The 24,096-nt window shown below is 46.3% G+C and overlaps 1 protein-coding gene across 1 annotated transcript in view; it reads left to right on the top strand.

The window, feature by feature from the left end:
* FAM20C (FAM20C golgi associated secretory pathway kinase) overlaps positions 1-23,823 on the top strand; it is a 108,806-nt gene extending 84,983 nt beyond the window's left edge. Inside the window, exons 4-10 of the mRNA XM_035131633.3 lie at positions 1,412-1,504; positions 4,745-4,860; positions 9,744-9,924; positions 14,061-14,170; positions 15,234-15,315; positions 16,304-16,363; positions 20,630-23,823. Of these exons, the coding sequence (XP_034987524.2) occupies positions 1,412-1,504; positions 4,745-4,860; positions 9,744-9,924; positions 14,061-14,170; positions 15,234-15,315; positions 16,304-16,363; positions 20,630-20,882 (895 nt within the window). The 3' untranslated portion in view covers positions 20,883-23,823. The remainder of the gene's footprint in view (positions 1-1,411; positions 1,505-4,744; positions 4,861-9,743; positions 9,925-14,060; positions 14,171-15,233; positions 15,316-16,303; positions 16,364-20,629) is intronic.
* Positions 23,824-24,096: the final 273 nt, after the last annotated feature.

The raw sequence follows: 24,096 nt of genomic DNA, 5'->3' as shown, positions 1-24,096 counted from the left end.
TGCCGCCAATCAGAAGTCACACTTTGGTTTCTGAACGTTTTGGAAGTCAAACAGACTTCTGGAATGGATTCCATTTGACCTCTGAGGTACGGCTGTATGTGCAATTATGGCTTTAGGCCATAAACATAACCCCTGTGTAAGTTGTGAGCTTACTATATTGCAGATTTTGAGGAAATGCAAATGTTGAAGGAGAAATGTTTGCCATCCCTCAAATTAGGCCCCACCTGCACTCTACATTTAAAGCAGTATCTTGCCACTTTAAACAGTCATGGCTTCTCCCAAAGAATCCTGGGAGCTGTAGTTTCTAAAAGCCGCCATGGCCACCGAGAATCCTATTAGGAGACTCTTATTCCCCTCACAGAGCTACAATTCCCATAGAAAGAGAGATTGGTTGTTAAATCGTTCCAAGGACTGTAGCTGTCTGAGAGGGATAGGGGTCTCCTAATGGGGTTCTCAGCACCTTTTAGAAACTACAGCTCCCAGGATTCTTTGGGAGAAGCCATGGCTATAGTGCTTTCAATGTAAAGACCAGGTGGGTCTTTAACTGGGAGCCTGGATCAGGTAACTTTGCACCAGCAGTCACAGGAATCAGGTACTGTGGCACTCCGCAAGACCAATGCCTCGCGCAATGAAAAAATTGCAAAACGAAAGCGTCTTGCGATTTTTTTTGGGCAACTCGTAAAACGAAGCCGTCTATGGCTGTGCTTCGCAAGATGAAGCAGCCTTGCGAGGGGAAGGGAAGCCGCCGCCGCCGCTTACCTTTAGGACTCCGCCGGTGATGTCCATGGCCACTGCTTCTGCCTCCTGCGGCGGCGCGGTGCTCATGGCAGCCTCCGTGGCTCCTGCCTTGCCCTCCTCAGCAGCCTCCGCAGCTCCGGCCTTGCCCTCGTTGGTGGCCTCTGTGGCTCTGGCCTTGCCCTCCTCGGTGGCCATGGCGGCCTCCATGGCTCCTCCCCGGCGAGCTGGCAGGATCCAGCAGGAGCAGCAGTGGGGCTCGCCAGGCGGCCCTTGGTGGGAACAGCGGCAGCGCCTGAAGGAGCGGAGGCTGCAGCGGGAGGAGACCCCTGGCCCTCCTCCTGCTTCCCCCTCCCCAGAACCTTGAAGTCTTCCGGCTGTGGCGGGTGAGTCGGCGCCTTCTCTTTTTTTGCACTTCTTTTTTCCCCATAGGAACGCATTTATTAAATTTCAATGCATTCCTATGGGAAACCGCGCTTCACAAGACGAAATTATCGCAACACGAAACGACTCATGGAACGAATTAATTTCGTCTTGCGAGGTACCACTGTATCTCAAGCATCCCTACTTAAATGGTTCCAAGGGCTTCTCATCAGGGAACCCACCACAGAGACTTACAACCCTTTTGTTGCTTAGCCTCAAGTATGTGATCTTCTCCTGTCTTTTGTTTTTACAGGCAAACGAGAGAGCAAGAAACCCCCCCAGACTTTTTCTATTTCTCGGACTACGAGCGGCACAATGCGGAAATTGCAGCATTTCACCTGGACAGGTAAGGAGCACGGAGCAATAATTAGAACAAAAAAATGAATGGGAATCACCCACTGAGGTTTAGGTTGGTATGTTGCGTGGATATTTTTTTTAAAAAAAACCTTGTGTAGTCTGACTCATTGTGTGCCTGCTCAGTCCAATGTCTGAGGTGCTAACAGCTATTAGGTAACTTCAAGCCCCCGTCTGTTCACTTTCCTGTTCTTTGAGAGCCAGTAGTGGTTAGAGCGCTGGATTAGGACTTGGGTGACGAGGGTTCGAATCCCCACTGGGCCATGAAGCTTGTTGGGGGTGGGGCAGTGCCGGATTTACATATAAGCTAAACAAGCTATAGCTTAGGGCCCCACTCCCTTGGGGGGCCCCGAAAAAAAACTGGATGTACATTTCCAAAATATAAGATAAAAACAAATAAAATAACACCTGCACACAGCAACAGTGTTTTGTGTCGTGTAGGCTCCTATTTCTTATGTGCAAATGGCTTTAGATACCTATTAGGTCCATAAATTACCATATAGCATATATTCAACACACAAAAAACAGCGACAGTTTGTTGTTGACAAAGGACAGCTGGACATATAAAGGGCTCCATTACCTTCAGTAGCTTAGGGCCTCATCAAACCAAAATCTGGGCCGGGGGGGGTGGGGAGGTGCAGTCAGTGCCTCTCAGCCTAACTTCCCTCACAGGTTTGCTGTGGGGATTAGCTGAGGAAGGAAGGAACCATTTACACCACCTTGAGCTCAATGGAAAAAAGGGGTGGGCTATAAATTAAATAAATAAACAAGACTTGGACCAGGCAGCCTTTCAAACAGACGATACATTCAGATACAGTGGTACCTCGACTTACGTAGGCGATCCGTTCCGCGGCGCTCTTTGTAAGTCGAAGTCTTCGGTTGCCGAAGTGCCTGTTTTGTGCATGCGTGAAGCGCGATTTTGTGCTTCTGCGCATGCGCCGACCGCCCACGCCGCTTCTGCGCAGGCGCAGAACACACGCACGGCAAAAATACTTCTGGGTTTGCCGACTTCAGAAGTTGAGTCATTCGGATGTCGAGGTACCACTGTAGAGTACTGTCTGTTGTAAAATAGGGCACCCGATTGCCCTCTTGCTGAGGTCTATAAACAACACAAGCAAAAAGACTGAATTCAGTAGTATGTAAAACACTTGAGGGGCGGGAAATTTGTTATTCATGCAAACTAGGACACCTAACAGACCCCATTAAAACCTTCAAGGGAGTCAGGCAAGCTGTATTCTTAAATTCTTCAGAGCCCAAGCGGGCTTCTTTGTCCCCATGGCCCTAAAATTATACAAAGCCAAAACACTGGCACAGCTCCTCTATGGATCCTTTCTGGGCCCGCCTTCCTCTGCTTTCTCTCCCCTTGAGAGAGTTCAATCCAAACTTCTTAGAGCTTTCCTACAAGTCCCCAGATGCGTTTCAAACGCATGGGTCAGACAAGAAACAGGGATAGTGAGAGTGGAGGCTTATATCTGCCTAACATCAATCTACAAATGGCTGTCATTGAATCTGCTCCCCCGGGGAATAGCCCCACTGATCCTCTGCGACCAGTTTCAGTCAGGCTGGCAGACAGCAGTCCTGAACACCCTTCAGAAACTGGGTTTTGCCTCTCAAATCCTTCTAAGGTTGAGCCAAGCAAAAGCTATGGTTGGGCAAAGAATCATAACACTGAGAGACAACAGGATTGCTCAAGGTGCCCCGATTATAAAACTGGAGAAATCGAGATATATATATAGCTGCACCGGCAGCATATCTCTTCTTTCTAGTATCCAAAAATGCAAGAAGGGCTTTTACTCTCACCAGAAGCTCGGCTTTGCCCTCGCCGGTCATGGAAGGATCCTTTTAAAAAGTCCCATATGCTCAGAGAATTTGCGCCTGTTCATTGGAAGCCCAGAGCACTTATTTTTTAGATGTCGCTTTTATGAAGAGGCACGTAGTGAGACCATTGAACCCCTGCTGGTGAGGCTTGCCGACCTCCCGGAAAAGCAAAAATTCGATCTTCTCCTGTTAGGCAAAGATCAAAAGACGACCTGGATGGTCGCCAGATTCTGTGTACAGATCTGTAGGCGCAGACCATCCCCCGGTCCAAACTAGTTCTTCAAGAAAATACCCAAACTCGGTCTCTCGGGTGATTCTGGGTCATGTCTCTGTGGTAGCTTATCTCAAAGTTTTTAGTGTCTATATGCTTGTCGCATTTATAAATTTTAAATTTACTGTTGTTCAATGTTTTAAATGTTTGTGTTCCTTTTGGGATTGTACCCCCAAGTGTGTTTTATATGCTGGTCTCTGACCGTAATAAATTATCTATCTATTCATGTAAACTGATCTATTTTACATTTCCCAAGCAATCCGTGAACCAGAGCATAACAATCCTTCAAAACACTTCTCCGAATGTTGGCGTTCTATGCTCCAAACGAGCAAACAAAATGTGTTTAAAAAGCACATATATTGGGGGGGGGTGCCCCAAATTGAGTGTATTTGGGATAGTGATATAGTGGTACCTTGGTTCTCAAACTTAATCCGTTCCAGAAGTCCGTTCCAAAACCAAAGCATTCTGAAACCAAGGCGCTCTTTCCCCTAGAAAGTAATGCAAAATGGATTCATCTGTTCCAGACTTTTAAAAACAATCCCTAAAACAGCAATTTAACATGAATTTTACTATCTAACGAGACCATTGATCCATAAAATGAAAGCAATAAACAATGTACTGCAGCCACACAATCAATCAGTCAGTCAGTCAATCAATCAATCAATCAGTAGCTGAACTGGGTTCCACACAGTCACAAAAACAAAACAAAAAGAGCCACAAAAACAAAAATGCAAAAATAAATAGCAAAAACAGACTGACCTCAGCATAACACTCAAAACGGAAGTGTGGCACTCAAAATGGAGTACGTTTGGCTTCCGGAATAAACTTCCCAAACCAGAACACTTACTTGCAGTGTTTGGGTTCCAAGTTGTTTGAGTACCAAGGCATTTGAGAACCAAGGTACCAAAGTGTAAACAAAAATGCACTACATTAGGGGAAATGGCTTGCAAAAGTGCATCTATTGAAAGGACTGCCTGCCCAAACACCTAGAACTTTTCATGCAGACTTCTTAAAAGTTGACAGACTGGTACAGAAGTGGGCCAAACAGATTTCAAGACAGGGAAAATGAGAAACTGAAATGGCCGGGATCGTCATTTCAATGCCATAGCTACTCTCTTTTTTTCCTCCCCCCCCCCCGCTCAGAATCCTGGATTTCCGGCGTGTCCCTCCAGTCGCAGGCAGATTAGTTAACATGACCAGAGAGATAAGGGACGTTACGCGTGACAAGAAACTATGGAGGACGTTTTTCATCTCGCCAGGTATGTGCTTCCGTTCTGAAATGTAATTCGTTTTCTTATTAAAAATCTTTATGACAATATGTTCCAAAGGGCTTTGCAACAATACAGCAAGTAAAATAACAAGCTGGATAAGGCAATCAACCATATAGCAGCACAGATAAAAACTACAATATTTAAAATAAGCTTTTTTTCCCCTTGACATTGAACATAAAGCAAGGTTGGCACCAATCGAGCCTCTCAGGGAGGGCATATTTTTCTTACTGCCATAAAAACCGGTCTTATTTTAGCATGGCACAGGTCAGGTTGATGGTTCCCACCGAGACCTGCATCTTTTAGAAGAGGGAAACAGAATCTTCGGCCTTCCAGATGTAGTGGACTACAACGTAAATACATCGCAAATACCTCTTTCTGCCCAGAGTTGGTTAATCTCCCCTAAGGTCTCCTTATATTTAAAGCATATGGCTCACCCCAAAGAATCCTGGGAACCACCATTTGTTAAGGGTGCCAAGCTTTGCGGGAGGTAAACTACCGCTCCCAAGATTCTTTGAGGAAAGCCATGGTAATACGGCGCTCACTCCTGCAGGAAGCAGTGATGGCCACCAACTCGGATGGCTTTAAAAGAGGATTGGATAAATTCATGGGGGAGAGGACCATCCCTGGCTACAGGCCATGATGGCTATGATCTGCCTCTACAGTTGTAGGCATCAATGATTCCAAATACCAGTTGCTGGAAACCACAGGAGGGGAGAGGGCTCTCGTGCTCAAATTCTGCTTCCTGGTTTCCCACGGGCATCTGGTTGGCCACTGTGGGAACAGGATGCTAGACTAAGGTGGGCCATTGACCTGATCCTGCAGACTCTTCTTATGTTTCATGCAGGATGGAGTTTACGGCTCTCCATTTCCTGCAGGGTCCAAACCTTTGTGCCCATCCTGTTCCCTGACTTTGTCTTAACCGCCTGCCTTTTGATGCCAGCGTTCCATACTCTGCCTATACTGGTGAGGCTTCGTGAACTTCAGCATTCGTAGAGAAAGACCTCTGGTGACATTTTGTTAATAACAGCTGACTGACAAAGAAATGGGCGGGGGGAGCTACGGTAGGTCACCTCCACGTAAATATTTCAAGCGATTTGCAGATATTTAAAATTCTTAACTGGACTCCTCTCGCTAGCAAAAATAGACAGAGGCTGCACCGTTCTTTGAATGTCTAGAATTATGTAAGGATCATAAGGAGACGGTTATCTTAGCTGGCAGCCTGAACAGTGAGTTCCTGGGCTTCTGCTGTTTTAAGTTCCCAAGTTGCCTCTGCAGTTTTACTTCTGGAAATTACTCAGGTTGTTCCTTAGGCTTCAGCATATAACCAGCGTTGTTATAATATAAGGGAAGAAAATGACGACAGAGCTTTTGCAACCTTTGCTGAAGCCTGGCGGTAAGGATGAGGAAGAAACTTGATCGAGTTGCATTTAAAGGCAAACCTATTGAATCCACGCATTCCAAAACTGTGCATGAACTGGAGCACCCAGCAGGATGAAATCCCACCTCCTCCAGCTGATTGACAGGTGGACTCAGTTTGTGGAAGGTGGTCTCATGCATCAAACAGGATCCCCTGGCAAGCTAGAAGTTCCCTTATAGGCCTGAGGCTGACCCACAGGCAAGAGGTTCCTCATCCTCCCCTCTCAAACACACACATAGCTATTTTGGAGCTTCTACAAGGTGTTTGGGGCTGAAAAATGGCCATCACAGTTTGGTTCAAGAATTACTCTCTATCGAAGGCACCCAGCCTTTTGTTCGAAGAAACCTGCCTGAAAGTGGCGGGGGGGGGGGGGAGGCGGGAAGTCGATAACACAATGCCACGTTTGGAAAGAAAAAGAGGACTGGAGCACTTTAGACTGAATGTGAGGAATGGAAATAGGTCAGTAATTATTTAAATGCACTGTTACGTCCTTTTGCAGTTGGGCCGACTGCTATAACTCCAGGCCTTGGATGAATGAGTGGTAATTTAGCAGCAAAAAGAGACATATTAACAATGTCTGCCATAGTTTCCAGAGTAATTGAAGCGGCAGTTTACCGAAATCAATGTTACATAGTTAGTAAGTGCTGGGGCTTTTGTTCATGTTAACCAATCACAGGGGATTATGGATTTCCACCCCAGTATCCCCCCCTCCCTCCGAGTAAGCAAACAATAGCATACAGAATCTGCTCCTGTTACCCAGGAGAGATAGATTAAGATCTCTCTGCGTTTCCTTTATGTGTTAGATGAGTATCGCTCTCCAGGATTTTGAACGTGCAGAAGGATAAATGACTAACTGTGCAAACCATATTTCTAACCCTACCAAGATACGGAGGACTCTTTCCACAGATTACACAGCAAGAGGCACAGGGTTTTCTCCCAACTACCCAACAGGGCACCACAGCTTGTGGCAAGGCTAAAATATGGCTGCCTGAGGCAAAATATAAGATGACACTTCCCTCTCCATTCCATAGCTGCCAAATTCTCCCTTTTTTTTAAAAGGGAAATTCCCTTATGCTGAATAGGCTTCCTCGCGAGAAAAGGGAAAACTTGGCAGCTATGCTCCATTCCGCAAGAGAAAGCAGATGGAGAAAAGCTTTTTTCTTCCCCTCCCATTAACAGCAAAACTCACGGACATGCAATGAAACTGAATGCTGGAAGATTCGGGACAGATAAATGAAAGGGGGGCTCCCTGCCACTGGAGGCAACGATGGTCACCAACTTGGATGGCTTTAAAAGAGGAGGAGACAAATTCCAGGAGGAGACAGCTATTGATGGCTACTTTCATGGACTGGCTGGATGCAGACAGGGGCATCACAATAGGGGGGTGGGGCGCATCAGGCTCCACTCTGCAGGGGACAGCACAGCGCCCCCTCTCCACCGGCGGCCGCCGCATGCACCTGCCCCTTGCCTTGCCGGAGCAGACAGGGCGGCTTGCTCGGCTCACGCTTTGATTCTTTCTGCTCGGGTGGGGCAAGGGGCAGGCTGCTGATGCCCTCTCTGTCCCGCCCCTCGCCTCACCTGAGCAGAAAGAATCAAAGCTCAAGCCGAGCAAGCCGTGGGGCGGAGCGAGACGTAGGGACGTGCTGCATCCCTACATCACTACGCAACACATCACTACAGAGGGGCGCTGCGTGCCAAGGGGCGGGGTGCCACCCCCAGTACCAGGGGGGCTTGCGACGCCGCTGGATGCAGAGGAGTGGTGGGAGGCTACAGTTGGGGAACTCCCAAGGGAACCCCCAGGGGAAGAAGGCTCAGAGCCGGGGATTGGTGGTGGAATGACAATGAGTGGTCAGATGGAGAAGAGGGAGCAGACTAGGAAGAGGAGGTGTTGGAAGCTGAAGAGGCAACAGGGCTTAGTGAGCAGGGAGAGGCTGTGGCAGAGAGCAGTCCAGACTCAGAGGTCGGAGAGGGGGTAGAAGTCACAGACATGAGGCAGGCTGCTGAAGAAGCCAGGGAGTCTCCCCCTCTTGCTGCACCCCCTTCCCAGTCTCCCAGAACCTGCAGAGAAATGAAGTGAGCAGAGCAGAGAATGCTTGTGTGCAGATGCCGTCTCCCAATTGCTCGAGGAAAACCCTGCAGAAGAGAGGACTTAGGCAACTGCGGGAAAGCGGGGACCTTCAGTCCTCACAACTGCCTCATTGTGCAAGACCTACTGGAAAGAGTTGCTGGGATCACTAGGCCTGCGTTGTTTGGGTTTCTTTGAATAAAGAGTTAAATTCATGGGCATTGTGGGGGTTTTTTTAATCACTGACCTAGACCTGACTCCATCTCCTGACTCCCCTTGAAGGCTCCTCTCATCTTGGAACTTCCATCATTAGCAACCCTTCCTCCTGTTTGCATTAGGACACTATTCTTCAGCCTTTGTTCTCCAGACGTTGCAAGACAAAACTCCAATTATCCCTGACCTTTGGCTAAGCTGGCTGAGGATGATGGGAGTTGTAGTCCAAAAGGTTGAAGAACACTCCTCCATTTGTGTGGGGGGGGGCGACCAACTGCTTTTTGGCTTTTAACCTCCCAGAATTGCTTCCTGCAGTTAGTATTTGACCTGGGCGTTATGTAGCGTCATTATGTAACTGTTTGAAAAAGTCAGTACTGTATGAGAACTTGGTCGTGTTCAGCTGTGGTTCCCCACCTCACCCCTCTTTTGTATCTGTCTCAAATCCATTATGATAAACAGGAAACTGCCAAAATGCTTTGGCAAAAAAGGCGATGCACAAGTGTGTGTGTGTGTGTGTGTGTGTGTGTGTGTGTGTGTGTGTGTATATATATATATATATATATATATATATATATATATATCCCTCAAATAGCAAACTCAGTTGGTGAGTGCTAATTAGGATATGTAGCCCAAATGGGGCCGCTGAAAAACAAGAGGAGGTTATTGGCACGCTCAGGGGGATGCTGAGGCTGGTAGAAGTATTGTTTTAAAAATAGAAAAGAAAGGAAAAATATAAATTGGGAGACAAAAGAAGGAAAACTTAGCTCACTGAGGACTGAGCAAACCGAGTATGAGAACTGGGGTGTTGCTTGTCAGTTTGGGGAGGGGGAAAGGAAATGGGAGGTGGGTGGAATGGCATAGCCTGGAAAAGGGGCTTGGCTGGCCAACTAGCAGGAACCCTGAAGCTGAACGTTCCTCCTAGGAGGTGAAGATAGGTGCTCAGTAGCCATAAAAACAGGGAAAGCAAGTGGTGAACGGAATGGAGTTTTCTGCAAAAGGGCATGTCTGCCTGGCTAGGAACTGGGGATACGCCACAGCATTTTGTTGCAGGTCCCACTTGTATTGGCTAATCATTCCGATGCGCTCTTTTAACATCAAAGACATGGAAGACGCTCCCTCACCACCTCTCTCTCTCTCTCTCTCTCTCTCTCTCTCTCTCTCTCTCTCTCTCCTCAGCCAACAACATCTGCTTCTACGGCGAGTGCTCTTACTACTGCTCCACGGAGCATGCTCTTTGCGGGAAACCTGACCAGATCGAAGGCTCCCTTGCTGCCTTTCTGCCAGACCTGTCTTTGGCCAAAAGGAAAACCTGGAGGAATCCATGGAGACGTTCCTACCACAAGCGCAAGAAAGCCGAGTGAGTCCTCCTCCCATTTAGGCAAAAGGCTTCCCGGCCCCCCAGCGGCTGTTTTTGCCGGGCCGCTTATGAGCAGCAGGCAATTAGTTTTCTGTGGTTTTGTAGCCAGACTTTGATTCAAAACCTGCTGAGAATGACGGGCACATTTCCATCGGCTTCTGTTAGCTCTCTTGGGGAGAGCAAAACCATAAACCGTTCCAACCCATGTTCACCCATCTGGACACCACTTTTATTTAATTCAATTAAGTGATCTTCTTTTCCCCCCCTCCCGATGTCATAGTCTCCATATGAGAGTCCACTTGAAAAGCTTCAAAATCAAAGCTTCTGGACTCCATTGCAGCTGTACTGAATCACAAACTTAGGAAGATACCTTATACTGATTCAGATCATTGGTCCATCTACCTCTGTATTGTCTACACTGACTGGCAGCAGCTTTCCAGGGTTTCAGGCAGGGATATTTCCCAGCTTTTCCTGGAGATGCCAGGGATTGAACCCGGGAACTTCTGCACGCAAAGCACATGTTCTACCACTGAGCTGCAGCCTTCTCCCTTGCATTCTCTACAACTGACCAAGAATATGCCTCCTTCTACACCAACACGCAGCTGTACCAAAACGGAGATGTGAAAGGTAGAAATCTGTGTGTCCCCTCCCTGCGCTACTTTTTTCTAGGTATTCTGTTTCTTCCTCCCAGATTTCTCCCCACGCTCCCCAGACATTCACTTCTCTGTACACCTGCATTGTGGTGCAGAAGGAGTTGACCAGATGCAGCTCTAATGAGCGCAAAGCTTCAGTAAATCTATATCAAACAGCTGTGTCTTTCTGAGTGAAGTGGGGCCACAAAGCTAGTGTTGGGGAAATTAGTAAACGGTTCACCTTTACTACGGTTTCCAAGAGGAGCACCAATAGACACAGGTTTTAAGTGAAAACTTAAAGGTAAAGGGACCCCTGACCATTAGGTCCAGTCGTGACCGACTCTGGGGTTGCGGCGCTCATCTCACGTTATTGGCCGAGGGAGCCAGCGTACAGCTTCCAGGTCATGTGACCAGCATGACAAAGCCACTTCTGGCGAACCAGAGCAGCACACGGAAACGCCGTTTACCTTCCCACTGTAGCGGTCCCTATTTATCTACTTGCACTTTGACGTGCTTTCGAACTGCTAGGTTGGCAGGAGCTGGGACCGAGCAACGGGAGCTCACCCTGTCGCAGGGATTCGAACTGCTGACCTTCTGATCAGCTGTGGTTTAACCCACAGCGCCACCTGCGTCCCTAAGTGAAAACTTAGGCCTTTATTAATCCTAAAAAAATCAGAAAAGGGCTGCCCTTTCCTACTGTCAGGCATCATCTTTATATATATCCAGCTACACAAGTGATTACCACTTAAACCAGGGGTGTCAAACTCAAATTCATCGGGGGCCGCATCAGCAGTTTGGTCACCCTCAAAGGGCCGGTTGTATCTGTAGGACTATGTGTCCACTCTTTATTATCATAAATTATTGTCACTGCATTCAATTATTACTGTTTTTTTGTAATAATGTAAGTAATAACTAGCTCTGAACGCAGAAACATAGTCAGAATAATGGCAAGTAGATATTCAAATGTACAATTATTGTACAATTTATTGAAAAATGATTTTTGGTAACTGCACTGGGTGGTGGAGGCTCGCTAGGGTTTCATGCAGGACCTTTGCAGAGCTACTAGTACCTGGAGATGCTGGGGTCCTTCTGCATGCAGGACAGATGTTCTGCCAGTGAGCCACCACCCTTCACCAAAGGGACTGGCTGAGGTTGACTCACTGGAGCTGCTCTCCTGGTTCCAGGGTTTAAGGGCCAGAAGTATAAAGCAGCATCCTATGTTTCTGAGGAGAGGGAGAGGAAGGGGAGGGGAGGGGAGGGAGGGAGGGAGGAAGAAAAGAGGGGAGAGAAAGAAGAGTAGGAAATAAGGAAGGGAATAAAGAAGGAAAGAAAAAGAAAGAGGGAGAAAAGACAGAAAGGGAGAAAGAAGGAAGGAAGTAGAGAGGGAAAGAAAGAATAAGAATGAGGGAGAGGAAGAAAGATGGGAAGGACAGAAGGAAGGAAGGAAGGAAGGAAGGAAGGAAGGAAGGAAGGAAGGAAGGAAGGAAGGAAGGAAGGAAGAAAAGAGGGAGCAGGAGGAGAGAGGAAGGAAAGAGGTGAGAGAAAGAAGAGTAGGAAAGAAGGAATAAAGAAGGAAAGAAAAAGAAAGAGGGGGAGAAGACAGAGATAAATAAGGAAGGAAGGAGAGGGAAAGAAAGAATAAGAATGAGAGAGAGGAAGAAAGAAAGGGAAGGGGGGGTCGCCGCCTTGATTCAGCGCCAGAAAAGAGCACGAAGGGACCCAGGGGCAAAAAGCATTTCCCGTGGAGCGTGAGGCAGCGGGTGTCCGTTTTAGGAGAACTGCGTAAAGCCTCAGAGTTGCACGTTCGTGAGGCTGAGCCGCGGCAGGAGGAGGTGAGGCAAGAGGAGGAGGAGGAGGCGGCTTGCCGGGTCGGTGCCCGGCAGCGCCGTGCGGAGAGTCCCGAGCCTCTGGGACGCAGCAGTGCTCTGTAGCACTTTGAATCCTCCTCCTCCACGCGGCGCTGCTGGGTGCTTTGTCTGTGCTTCAGCAGCAGTAGCAGCTGTTTCCAGGCGCCGAGCCGTGGCAGGAGGAGGATTCAAAGTGCTACAGAGCACTGCTGCGTCACAGAGGCTCGGGACTCTCCGTGCGGCGCTGCTCCGGCCGCCTTTCTACCCCCCCCGGCCCCAGCTGTTTGTCGGCGCTTTGTCGGCGCGGCGCTTCAGCAGCAAGGTCCCGCTGCTAGGTCCCGCTGGCTGGGGCGCTCGGCGGGCCACATGACGAGGTCTGGCGGGCCTGATTTGGCCCCCGGGCCTTGTGTTTGACACCCGTGACTTAAACAATCAGACAATTATCACAGCAGTTGTCCTCAGCAGAGTTAAACAGTTGCAACACACTGTTGTCATTCTTAAACCACTCAGAGATCCTTTGACCCTTCTGACTAGCCTACCCCAACCTTCTCATTTTAATATGTGAATGTCACATAACCATATTTCAACGTCTTTCTTTGTTGTCCTCTAATAGCTCTGTGTATTATCTGTCAGCCAATGCCTGCTGTCAGTTATCTATGTTGACATTTTTGGACTCTTCCTGACCTAGGATTTGGTGTATTTACTTTGCTCAGCCAACCTCCTAGCGTTTAGTTCTTCATGTCACATCTTCCCAGATCGTATTCTGTTCCTTCCAGTTGGACCACCTCTTGCCCGTACTTCTCCTTAAAAGCCGCCTGTTTGTTCTGTTAGTAAAGCTCATGCAGAGATTTCAGACTGCAAAGTTCTGAATGCACAAAATGAATTCGGAGATGAAATAAAATGGGGACATTCTCCTCTGCTTGCTTACCCGGAGCAAGAGGAGAGTGGGGAGGTCAGTGTGGTGGAAATGCAGGAGCAGGAGTGCTGAATGGGATCCTCCCTCCACTGTGTTTGCACCATGCTGACCTCCTCATCACCTTATCTGTCTCCCAGAAAGCAACAGCCTTCTGCTTGCTGGGAACCCAGGATAGTGACTCTGCCCCAGCCAGGGAGCTGCTTCTGGTACCCAAGTCCCGAACCATCTTCTATGTAATTGGAAGTGATCTTTTAGATTCCTGGCTACTTATAGAATAAATAGGCAAATGCCATCCTGTCAAAAGTACGTCCGTCTTCCTTTGACCTTTCATTACTTGAAGTCTGTGAGATGATCTTTCCAAAATAACTATTTGCCAAACTCTAAAGTACCAATACTGTAGATTCTTGGACTTAATTCTCCTGCCTCGTTATTTAGCTCTTGTCGCTCTCGCTGCGAAAAGGAGATGACTAATCAGTTCCTTTTCCTTCAGATCTTGCTAAATAAATAACTCTAAAACTGTTCCCTACACCACACTGGCTGTCAGCTTCTTGTAAGGGTGACTGTAATACACACAAAAAGAGAGAGAGAGAGATAAAATTGGGACGCATGCCAGAAAGCCCTGAAAATTTTCTCCTGTGTATTTTGAACTCAAGGAGAAAGCTCCTGCTGACTTTAATATTGAAAAGATAAGAGTGGCGTGTTTTTCCGTCTACGTTCTCCTAACGCTGTTGCTTTTTCCAGGTGGGAAGTTGACCCCGACTATTGCGAAGAGGTCAAGCAAACACCACCCTACGACAGGGGGACCCGAGTTCTGGATATAATGGACATGACCATTTTTGACTTTCTCATGGGTAGGTTTCCTATATCTCGAAATAAAAACGGCACCGTGTGAATCCGAACTCAGTCCTGCACATGTTAGCAGGCATTTGGGATGGAGGAAAAATTCATTTCATTTTTCAGCAAACACACACACACACCCTGCACTGATACATAGATTGGCATGTAATTATCCTTCTGATGCGCGGCCCCCTGAATCGTGGGGCAAGGCGATGGGCTTGCGTTGGAGGGAATCATGCGCCATTTGGAGGAAGCGGCTCAAATGCAAACTTCTTTCTCAACAGAGGGGGGAAATGCTCCTTTTGGACTCCAGAAGGAGCCTTTCCCCCTCTGCAGAGATGATCTTCCATAAATCATAGAATATAATTCTGGTTTTGGAAGGGAGCCCACCAGACTGGTGTTTGCACACAACTTCCTCTCAACTGTGAAAGGTGCCAATCACCTGATATACAGTGGTACCTCAGTTTAAGTACACAATTGGTTATGGAAGTCTGTACATAACCTGAAGCGAACTTTCCCATTGAAAGTAATGGAAAGTAGATTAATCCATTCCAGACAGTCCACAGAGTACTTCAACTGAAGCGTACTTAACCTGAAGCGAACTTTCCCATTGAAAGTAATGGAAAGTGGATTAATCCGTTTCAGACAGGTCCACGGAGTACCCAACCTGAAGCGTACTTAACCCGAAGTATGAGTGTAATTGGTTCTGGAAGTCCGTACTTAACCTGAAGCGTACTTAACCTGAAGCGAACTTTTCCATTGAAAGTATTGGAAAGTGGATTAATCCGTTCCAGACGGGTCTGCGGAGTACTTAAACTGAAAGTACTCAAACTGAAGTGTACTTAAACCGAGGTATGGCTGTAATTATGGCATCTTGTGATTGACAAGATGGCTCCAGTGGGGGGCAGTGGAGTTAGGGATCCATTACCTATCCATGGTTTACTGTCATGTGTGAACGCAACCAAAGTTTGATGGAAATATGTGCAGCATTGCTTTTCCAGGCTCCGAGCCATTTAATAAGTATTTGGTGTGCATGTGTGTTTATCCCTCCTGGGTTTTTTTCCTTCTCCTTCATAGGCAATATGGATCGCCATCATTACGAAACCTTTGAGAAGTTTGGAAATGAGACATTTATTATCCACTTAGACAACGGAAGAGGGTAATTGCTGGCATTTCTTTCCCTCTTTAACCAATATATTTGTTTAATTTCCCTCAACATTTTAACCCACCTCCCCTCACAGAATCATCTGACACCATCTGCCCCGTGGGAAGGGTTCTGATGATTTTTATTCATATTAAGTTACTTATTCGCCACTTTTTCCTTAAAAGGAGTCACAGTAAATAAATAAGCCCCCATCCAGTCACCTTATCATTCCTGCAGGCCAGTGTATAAACTGGCCATGTCATAGATCTTGAGAAAGTTCTTGTCACTTTAAGAAATGCACAGAAGGGGAAACTCTGTTTACTGCAGATTTCCCACAGCAAAAACTGCCCTTAAAGCTACAGGGCCTTCTTAGATTTTTGCACTGGCAAAAGGCCATAGCTCAGTGGTAGGGCATATATTTTGTATCCAGAGGATCCCAGGTTCAATTCCTGACATCTCCAGTTAGTGCTGAGAAGGACTCATTTGCAGAGGAGGGCAACCAAGATGATAAAGGATCTAGAAACCAAGACTTACAAGGAATGCTTGGGGGTGTCGGACATGTTTAGCCTGGAGAAGAGAGGACTTAAAACACATGGGATAGATAGCTGTCTTCAAATATCTGAAGGGCTTTCACATGGAACATGGAGGAAGCTTGTTTTCTGTTGCTCCAGAGGGCAGGACTCGAACCAGTGAATTCATATGACAAGAAAGCAGGTTCCAACTAAACCTTCTGAGGGCAAGGACTGTTTGACTCCCTCAAAAGGTGGCGGACTCTTCTTCCTCACAGGCTTTTAAAACACACCTTGATGTTGTGCCCACAGAAGTGGTAGCATAATCCAGCCAGCCACCTCCAGGGGGCATCATTGGAAAGAGGGGCAGTTTTCCAGACCCAGCACTGCACGCCTACGTTTAACCTGGTTAAACAAGCTCCATTGCAAAACTGTACCGATGCCTCAAGATGCCCTCCTAACACTCTCTTCTCTTGTTTCTGTCTTTGTGACAGGTTTGGAAAATATTCCCACGACGAGCTATCCATCTTGGTGCCTTTAAATCAGTGCTGCAGGTATGTCGTCCCTTGTCAGTCATGAGCCCGGTGGCAGCCTCATGGGGAATGATTTACAGGGATGGGCGATGTCTTGAGAAATGCTGTACAGTGGTACCTTGACTTCCGAATGCATCGACTTCCGAAGGTTTCGACTTACGAAGTCGGCAAACCCGGAAGTATTTTCGCCCTGTGCATGTTCTGCACCTGCGCAGAAGCGGCACGCACGGTATGCGCAAAGCGCAAAATCGCATGCACAAAATGGATGCTTCGACATCCGAAGGTTTCGACTTACGAAGAGCGTCGCGGAACGGATCGCCTTCGTAAGTCGAGGTACCACTGCAAGTGTTTTGAGGATTGGTCTGTAGTGGTGGGAGTTCACTAAGGCACTAAAGAAACAGCTTTGTTGTTGTTTAGTCATTTAGTCGTGTCCGACTCTTCATGACCCCATGGACCAGAGCACGCCAGGCACTCCTGTCTTCCACTGCCTCCCGCAGTTTGGTCAGACTCATGTTGCTAGCTTCGAGAACACTGTCCAACCATCTCGTCCTCCGTCGTCCCCTTCTCCTAGTGCCCTCCATCTTTCCCAACATCAAGGTCTTTTCCAGGGAAAGAAACAACTAGACCTCCCCAAACAGCTGAGAGTGATAGAGGCATGAGCCACGTGCCCAAAAGCCATTTTAATTTCACCAGGGGGAAGCAGTCGTTATTTATTAAATTTGTATACTGCTCTTTATCCACAGGTCTCTCTCTTTTAAATAAATAAATAAATAAATCTTTATTAAATATTCAACCTTAACTTACACAACAATACACAATAGTACAATATATACAAACTACATACACATACTTTAAAGAAAAAGAAACGAAAAGAAGAGAAGAAAAAGAAGAAAGTAAAAGGTAAAAGATGGAATAAATGAAATATACTTCCGATTATCCGCAGATCTCATGTCGGGCCATAACATAAAAATACAAGATAAAAAAAACAACCCACAAAATACATAATAGAAGCAGAAACACGTAAGTAACCATCCTGTCAGTGCAGCGTGGTTACTTAGCACCACATCATATGCAAACCATTGTTTCTATGTTTCAAGTCACCCCTATAAATCTCTGCTCAGGCATCAAGTTACTGGGTAGGCAGAGCCAGTGTAGTGTAGTGGTTAAGAGTGGTAGACTTGTAATCTGGGGGACCGGGTTCGCGTCTCCGCTCCTCCACATGCAGCTGCTGGGTGACCTTGGACTAGTCACGCTTCTCTGAAGTCTCTCAGCCCCACTCACCTCACAGAGTGTTTGTTGTGGGAGAGGAAGGGAAAGGAGAATGTTAGCCGCTTTGAGACTCCTTCGGGTAGTGATAAAGCGGGATATCAAATCCAAACTCTTCTCATATTTGGCCCCCTTCTAAGGTACAAGCCTATCCCTACAGGGATACTAAAATGCCCTTCAGCTGGAATAAAGATCTTGCCTCAGATAGCATGGCCAAAAGTCCATGTTGTCCAGGAACATCTAGAAGGGCCATAGGTTCCCCACCCTGGAATTATACTGACCAGAGAAAAATAGCAAAATAATAAATAAATAAATAAATAAATTAAATAATAGTTGATTATTTATTATCTCTCCCTGTAAGTCAAGGAGGTGAACCTCAGAATATAAGAGCGCCAATGGATCCATTTAGCCCACCGTCCTTCTCCTTGCAGCGGCCATTCAGACACTTCTGGGAAGCTCACAGCAGGCCATAACAACAGCCCCTCTTTCTCTCTGCCCTGTAGAAACTCATATCCATTTGGTGCAAAGCGCACACACACACACCGTTTTTTTGGAGCTGTTCCAGCACCATGCCTAGTTTATCCTCCCCTCCCTCCCTCCCTCCTTACCCTTGCAGTGTCCCCCAATTTCCATTGTGTTGTCCTTCCTGGACCAGCTGTTAGAAAACCAAGGTGATGCCTACTGAGAAATGAAACAGCCCTTTGAGATCTCAGGTTACCTGATTCTTTCCGAGGGCACAAAATGTGCCTTGAATTCCAGTCCTCGGAATTAGATGACTAGCATTTGACATTTAATTAAATCTGGCTTTTACAGAACAGAGCACAAGGGAGAGGGAGAAAGAGGGGTGTAAGTGAAGAATGTAAGCAAAACCCTGTTGGATCAAACCAAAGGTCCGGCATTTTGTTCCCACAGTGGTTAACCAGAGGCTTTCAGGAGAGCCACAAAGCGGAGGCTGGAACACAAACAGCTCTTTCCTGCTGTTGCTCCTAAGCTGTTTAGCATTCAGTAAACAACAAACGAACAACACCGGAACTGGCTATTAACATGAAGGGCAATTTTACTAGAACGAGTACCGGTATATAAACTCATAAACCTACTGGACAATGAGCAAACTAAAGTGTGATGTGCATAACCAAGCCTGGAGATACTCATAAACATGTAATGAACCAGTGTCTCTCTCCTTGCTTGGAACAAAAAAAACGTTCTTCAAATAGTTGTTCACTGGAAGCGCAAAGCCATGAATGTAGGAGCAGTTGCGAGAAAGCCTTCTTCAAGTAGTCGTTAGCTGGAAGCGCAAAGCCAAATGGTCAATTGAAGCCAAATTGATGAGGCCTGTTCTCCAGATATTATCCCGGTTTCGCAGCAAGCTTCATCAGTCAATCATGCTAATCCCTCAACACAGTTCGCTCAAGACAAAAGGTCACGAAAAATACTCACAAGGCACAGCAAATGTATTCAGTGACATCATACAGCATAGAGCAGGGGCTTCCCAAATGGACCACCAGTGCTCTGCAAGCTTCACTCCGGTGGTCCGTGGCATGTTCACAGTCGAATTATTTCGAAATTGCATTTTTATTGCTTCTTTCATTTCTTCTCTTGCATTTCACAGCCTTGCTGTTTTCAATTCTACCGCACGCAAATTGCAACGCAGCATAAGAAATAAGAGAAACCATAAAAATGCAATTAAAAACCATGCGGCATCTGACACAGGCAGAAAAATCATTAAGGCTATCAGCAGTTCTCAAAAATGTTTGGGTGCCGTTGGCACAGAGGCTCTGGATCCCAGACTATGCTGATGGCTTGGTTGCTCTCCAGAGACCACAACTCCCTCCAGCTGCCACTTCAAGGCTTCTGCTGCTTTCTGGGTTCAGATCGGAATGGGGAAGCTTTTTCAGCCTTCAGCCTGTTATTCATTTTGTTGAATTAATTTAACTAAATAGTTTTAATTGAATTTCAAATGAACGTGCAGCAGTTACAAGTTACTGGTCTCTGCAGCCACAGCAGGTGCTGTGATTCTCCAGCAGTTTGACTTTACCCCTGGAGGTCCACTCCAATGTCCCTCGAGACAGACAGATGCCAACAAAACTTGCATTTTATTGTGTTGCGATCATCCTTAGTGAGTCATACAGACCACTGTTCTGAATACAGTGGTACCTTGGTTCTCAAACTTAATCTGTTCTGGAAGTCCATTCCAAAACCAAAGCGTTCCAAAACCAAGGCATGCTTTCCCATAGAAAGTAACGCAAAACGTATATTAATCCATTCCAGACTTTTAAAAACAACCCCCTAAAACAGCAATTTGACATGAATTTTACTATCAAACAAGACCATTGATCCATAAAATGAAAGCAATAACCAATGTACTGTACTATAAAATACAGTAAATAAGACAACATTGCATATAATGAAAATTAAAATTATTATTTTTTCCTTACCTGCACTGATGATAGTCATTGTTTGGATGGGTGGCTTTCATCCATTTCCGCAGTCTGGGTGCTGAACTGGGTTCCACAAAGTCACAAAAACAAATTAACCAAAAAAGCCTCAAAAACAAAAACGCAAAATAAATTGCAAAAACAGAAGCACCAAACTTAATCCATTCCAGAAGTCCGTTTGACTTCCGAAATGTTCAAAAACCAAGGCGCGGCTTCTGATTGGTGCAGGTGCCCCGGAAGCAGTAGCTGAAAGCCGCGTCGGACATTCGGCTTCTGAAAAACGTTCAAAAACCGGAATACTTATTCTGGGTTTTCGACATTTGGGAACCAAGGCGTTTGAGAACCAAGGTACCACTGTAATGTTTTTATCGGGTAGGGCAGCCTGGGGATGAGTTTATGGAACCAACAGGGCGGTGGCTTGAAAAACTCCGGGAACTGCTGTTCTAAGCACTCCACCGCAATGCCTCTCTTCCCCTGTTACCCCCAGAGCCAACAGCGCTGGCAGAACTCCATGTGCCACTCACCACGGCAAACCTTAAATGGTGCCCTTTTCCCTCACCTTCAGCTTGCCTTTTCCTTTCCTTAGAATACGGAAGTCCACCTACCTGCGGTTGCAGCTGCTAGCCAAGGAGGAATACAAGCTCAGTCACCTGATGGAAGAATCCTTGCTGAAGGACAAGATCGCGCCCATCTTGTACAAGCTGCACCTGGAAGCAATGGACAGGAGGCTCCGGATAGTCCTCAAGGCCGTCAGTGACTGTATAGAGAAAGATGGCTACACCAACGTCGTCGAAAATGACTTTGTCTCCGACGTAAACACGATGGCTACCAAGAGGTAGTGGAGATCGCAGGACCATGTTTTTATTGGTTCCGTGAAAGAAAGAACCGGAGCCGGGGAGGGAGGAACAGTCTTGCGAGGGACTGTGTATGCCGCTGTGTGAATTCAGTGAATTCAGAAATTGCGATAATAATAACTATTCTCAAAGTAGCTAAGGCGTAGACTCTGCAGAGGATTTAGCTCTGGGGCTCGGGGGCAACCAGCTGGACCAATTTGGATGCCCCTTGGGGAATCTACGAGTTTTTGGCAGATGTGGCCTCCCCGTTGCCACGGCCTCCATACAGTCCTGCTTCCCTTCAGCCCTAAATTATTTCTTCCCGTTGCCCGTGGCGGTGCAAGGGTTACACCTTGTGGGCGGAGCTTCTGGCAAGCCCCGCCTTGTGTGGCGTTGCTGTAGATCCTGTGATGTGGTTGTGACCAAGCCCTCTCCATCCTATGTGCAGATACAAGACACACAGGCATGCGGGGCACATGGGCGAAGCATGCTAGCAATGTGGGGAAGGGCTTGCAGGATATTTTGAGATGGGTAAAGGAATAATTGTCTATCTCCGGATTAAGTGATTAGAAAAAGAAATGCACTCATTGTCACACTGTTAAAAAGAGCCAGTCCCCAAAACATGATTTGGAAAAATATTTTGAGAACATGAATTGCCTGGTGGCAAAATGCACTTCTTTCCTTTCCTTTTGAGCTTATTTTGTTTGTACAGAAAGCAGATCTTTATTTAATATTTTGTATTTATATATGAAAAAGTTGTCCTTTTTGTTTTGTTTTTTTAAAAAATGCAAGCCTTGGGGATGGGAGGGGAAAGCAACCGTCTCATGTTCACAGCTCACAATTTAATATCTAGGAAGGGCCATACAACTGTTAGCAACTGTTCTGGGGCTGTTTCCACTTACCGGTAGGAATCCCAAGCAGAGAGAGAATCGAACCATTATGTACTCCCCAAGTTCAAAACTGCATGCGCATAGGAAATGTAACATGTCAAGGGGAATGTTTGGCCTATAAATATTGTTCCTGGCACGCTAGCTTTCAAAGTGCAAAAGAATTGGAGACATGGAAGAAGCTTCCCCCTCCCCACCCCCACCCACAGACTCATATTTAAATGGTACATGCTTAGGGATCAAAGAATCATAGAATCGTAGAGTTGGAAGGGGCCCTGTGGATCATCTAGTCCAACCCCCTGCGATGCAGGAATCTCAACTAAAAGCATCCATGATGGGTGACCATCCAACCTCTGCTTAAAAACCTCCAGTGAAGGAAAGTCCACCACCTTCTGAAGCAGTATGTTCCATTGTCAAACAGCTCTTGCTGTTAGATAGCTATTTCTGATGTTGGGTTGGAAACTCCTTTCTTGTAACGTGAATTAGTTGTTTTGGGTCCTACCCTCCAGAGCAGGAGAAAACAAGCTTGCTCCACCTTCCATATAAGGATGGCTATAATATCTCCTCTCTGTCTGCTCTTTACCAGGCTAAACATACCCAGTTCCCACATAAGGATTGGTTTGCAGACCCTCGTTCATCTTGGCCATCCCCCTTTGCACATGTTCCAGCTTTTCGGTGTCCTTTTTAAATTGTGGCACCCAGAACTGCACTCGGTACTCCGGGTATTGTCTGACCAAGGCAGACTAGAATGGTACTATTACTATTACTTCTCTTGGTGGGGAAGAAATTTGGTTCAGTTGATATTTAAAGGTGAACCTACTTACCGCAATGCTACATGAACCAAGAGGCAACCACCCTTCAAAATTCTGCATTTTGCAGGGCAGTTCTCTAAACAAGGGCAAAATGTGCAAAAAAGTATGTATGCTCCCATGAAGCTTGGGTCAGAATGCACATACAGTACAGTGGTGCCACGCTTAACGAATGCCCTGCTTAACGAAATTTCCGCTTAACGAAAGAATTTTTCGAGCGGAGGTTACCTCGCTAGACGAATTCGTTTTACGAAAAATTCGTCTAGCGAATCGCGGTTTCCCATAGGAATGCATTGAAATTCAATTAATGCGTTCCTATGGGCAAAAAAATTCAATGCATTCCTGTGGGATTCGCTAGACGAATTTTTCGTTATAAGAAAAGACCCATGGAACGAATTAAATTCGTCTAGCGAGGCACCACTGCATTGGTATAAAAAGTAATGATCATTTTATTGGTCCAGATCGCTTGGGAAAACATGTGCATTAAGTAAAATTGCAAATCAGAATGTGTCTACTAGGAAGAATTTGCACTAAGATGCTGGTGGATTTTTATGAGGACTTGTTTTTTAAAAAAATTGGAAACTGATGTGGAAATGTGAAGAACTGAACTCAGCTCTGGCAGAAATGAGAAACAACGAGAAAACAAAATCGACAGATCTGCCCAGCCCTAGCTATGCCTTCTGCGTTTATTTCTCAATGTGCCATTAAGATTCTTGTGTTCGGGTTGTTTCCGTCACTTTATTTAAATTGCTTCCGCCCCAACCCCACCCGTGTCTACTCAGCGCTTCAAGGATGGAGACAACTCAGAAACTGTTTTCAAAGGCAAAAAGCCCCACATGATGAATGGCAACCCGCCTAGACATAGTCAAAGCTACAGCAACATAGTCAAGAAGCGGATTTTGATAATTTGTGCATTGACAGGAATACTTGAATGTGGTTTTACAAAGTGATGTAAAAAAAAATATGACAAATTGTACTATTTATCCATAAGGAAAAGTAGCGGCTCTTATCTTTCTAGACTGTCATAGCAGAGCAGCTGCTTTCCAGACTTTGCTTTTGATAGTTTTTGTGTAAATATATACATATACGAGTTTAAAAAAAAACAACCTGAAGATTTTAAAAAAACAGACAAAAAAAGCTGCTTTTGGCAGTGATAGACTTACTTTTGCAGCATTTTTTTTTTTTTTGTGGATTTGTTTGCAATGTGGTCCCAGTGCAATAAAGATATGGCAAATGTGTAGCCAGAAAGTCTATGCAATGCTTATTTTGTCCATTTCAGCAGAACAAAATAAGGGAGAATGAAAACTCTGGAGAACGAACTCGCTGTGTAGTAGGGGTTCCCCCTCCAGATGTGGCTAGACCACAGCTCCTGTCATCCCAGCCAACAACATCTGGAGAGCTCCAGGGTCTCCACCCTGCTGTATAATCAGAGAGCTATCCCTATGGAAACAGGCTCTGAGCTGGCCCTGCCCAGCCAGGGTCCCCATTGGACAGGAAAGGCTTCCTCTTGGACTGGAAACTTGT

Source organism: Zootoca vivipara, chromosome 13 (assembly GCF_965207765.1).
Source record: "Zootoca vivipara chromosome 13, rZooViv2.hap1.1, whole genome shotgun sequence".
Taxonomy (NCBI): Eukaryota; Metazoa; Chordata; class Lepidosauria; order Squamata; family Lacertidae; genus Zootoca; species Zootoca vivipara.
Note: the sequence above shows the minus strand (reverse complement) of the source record. Positions and strands in the feature narration are given on the sequence as shown.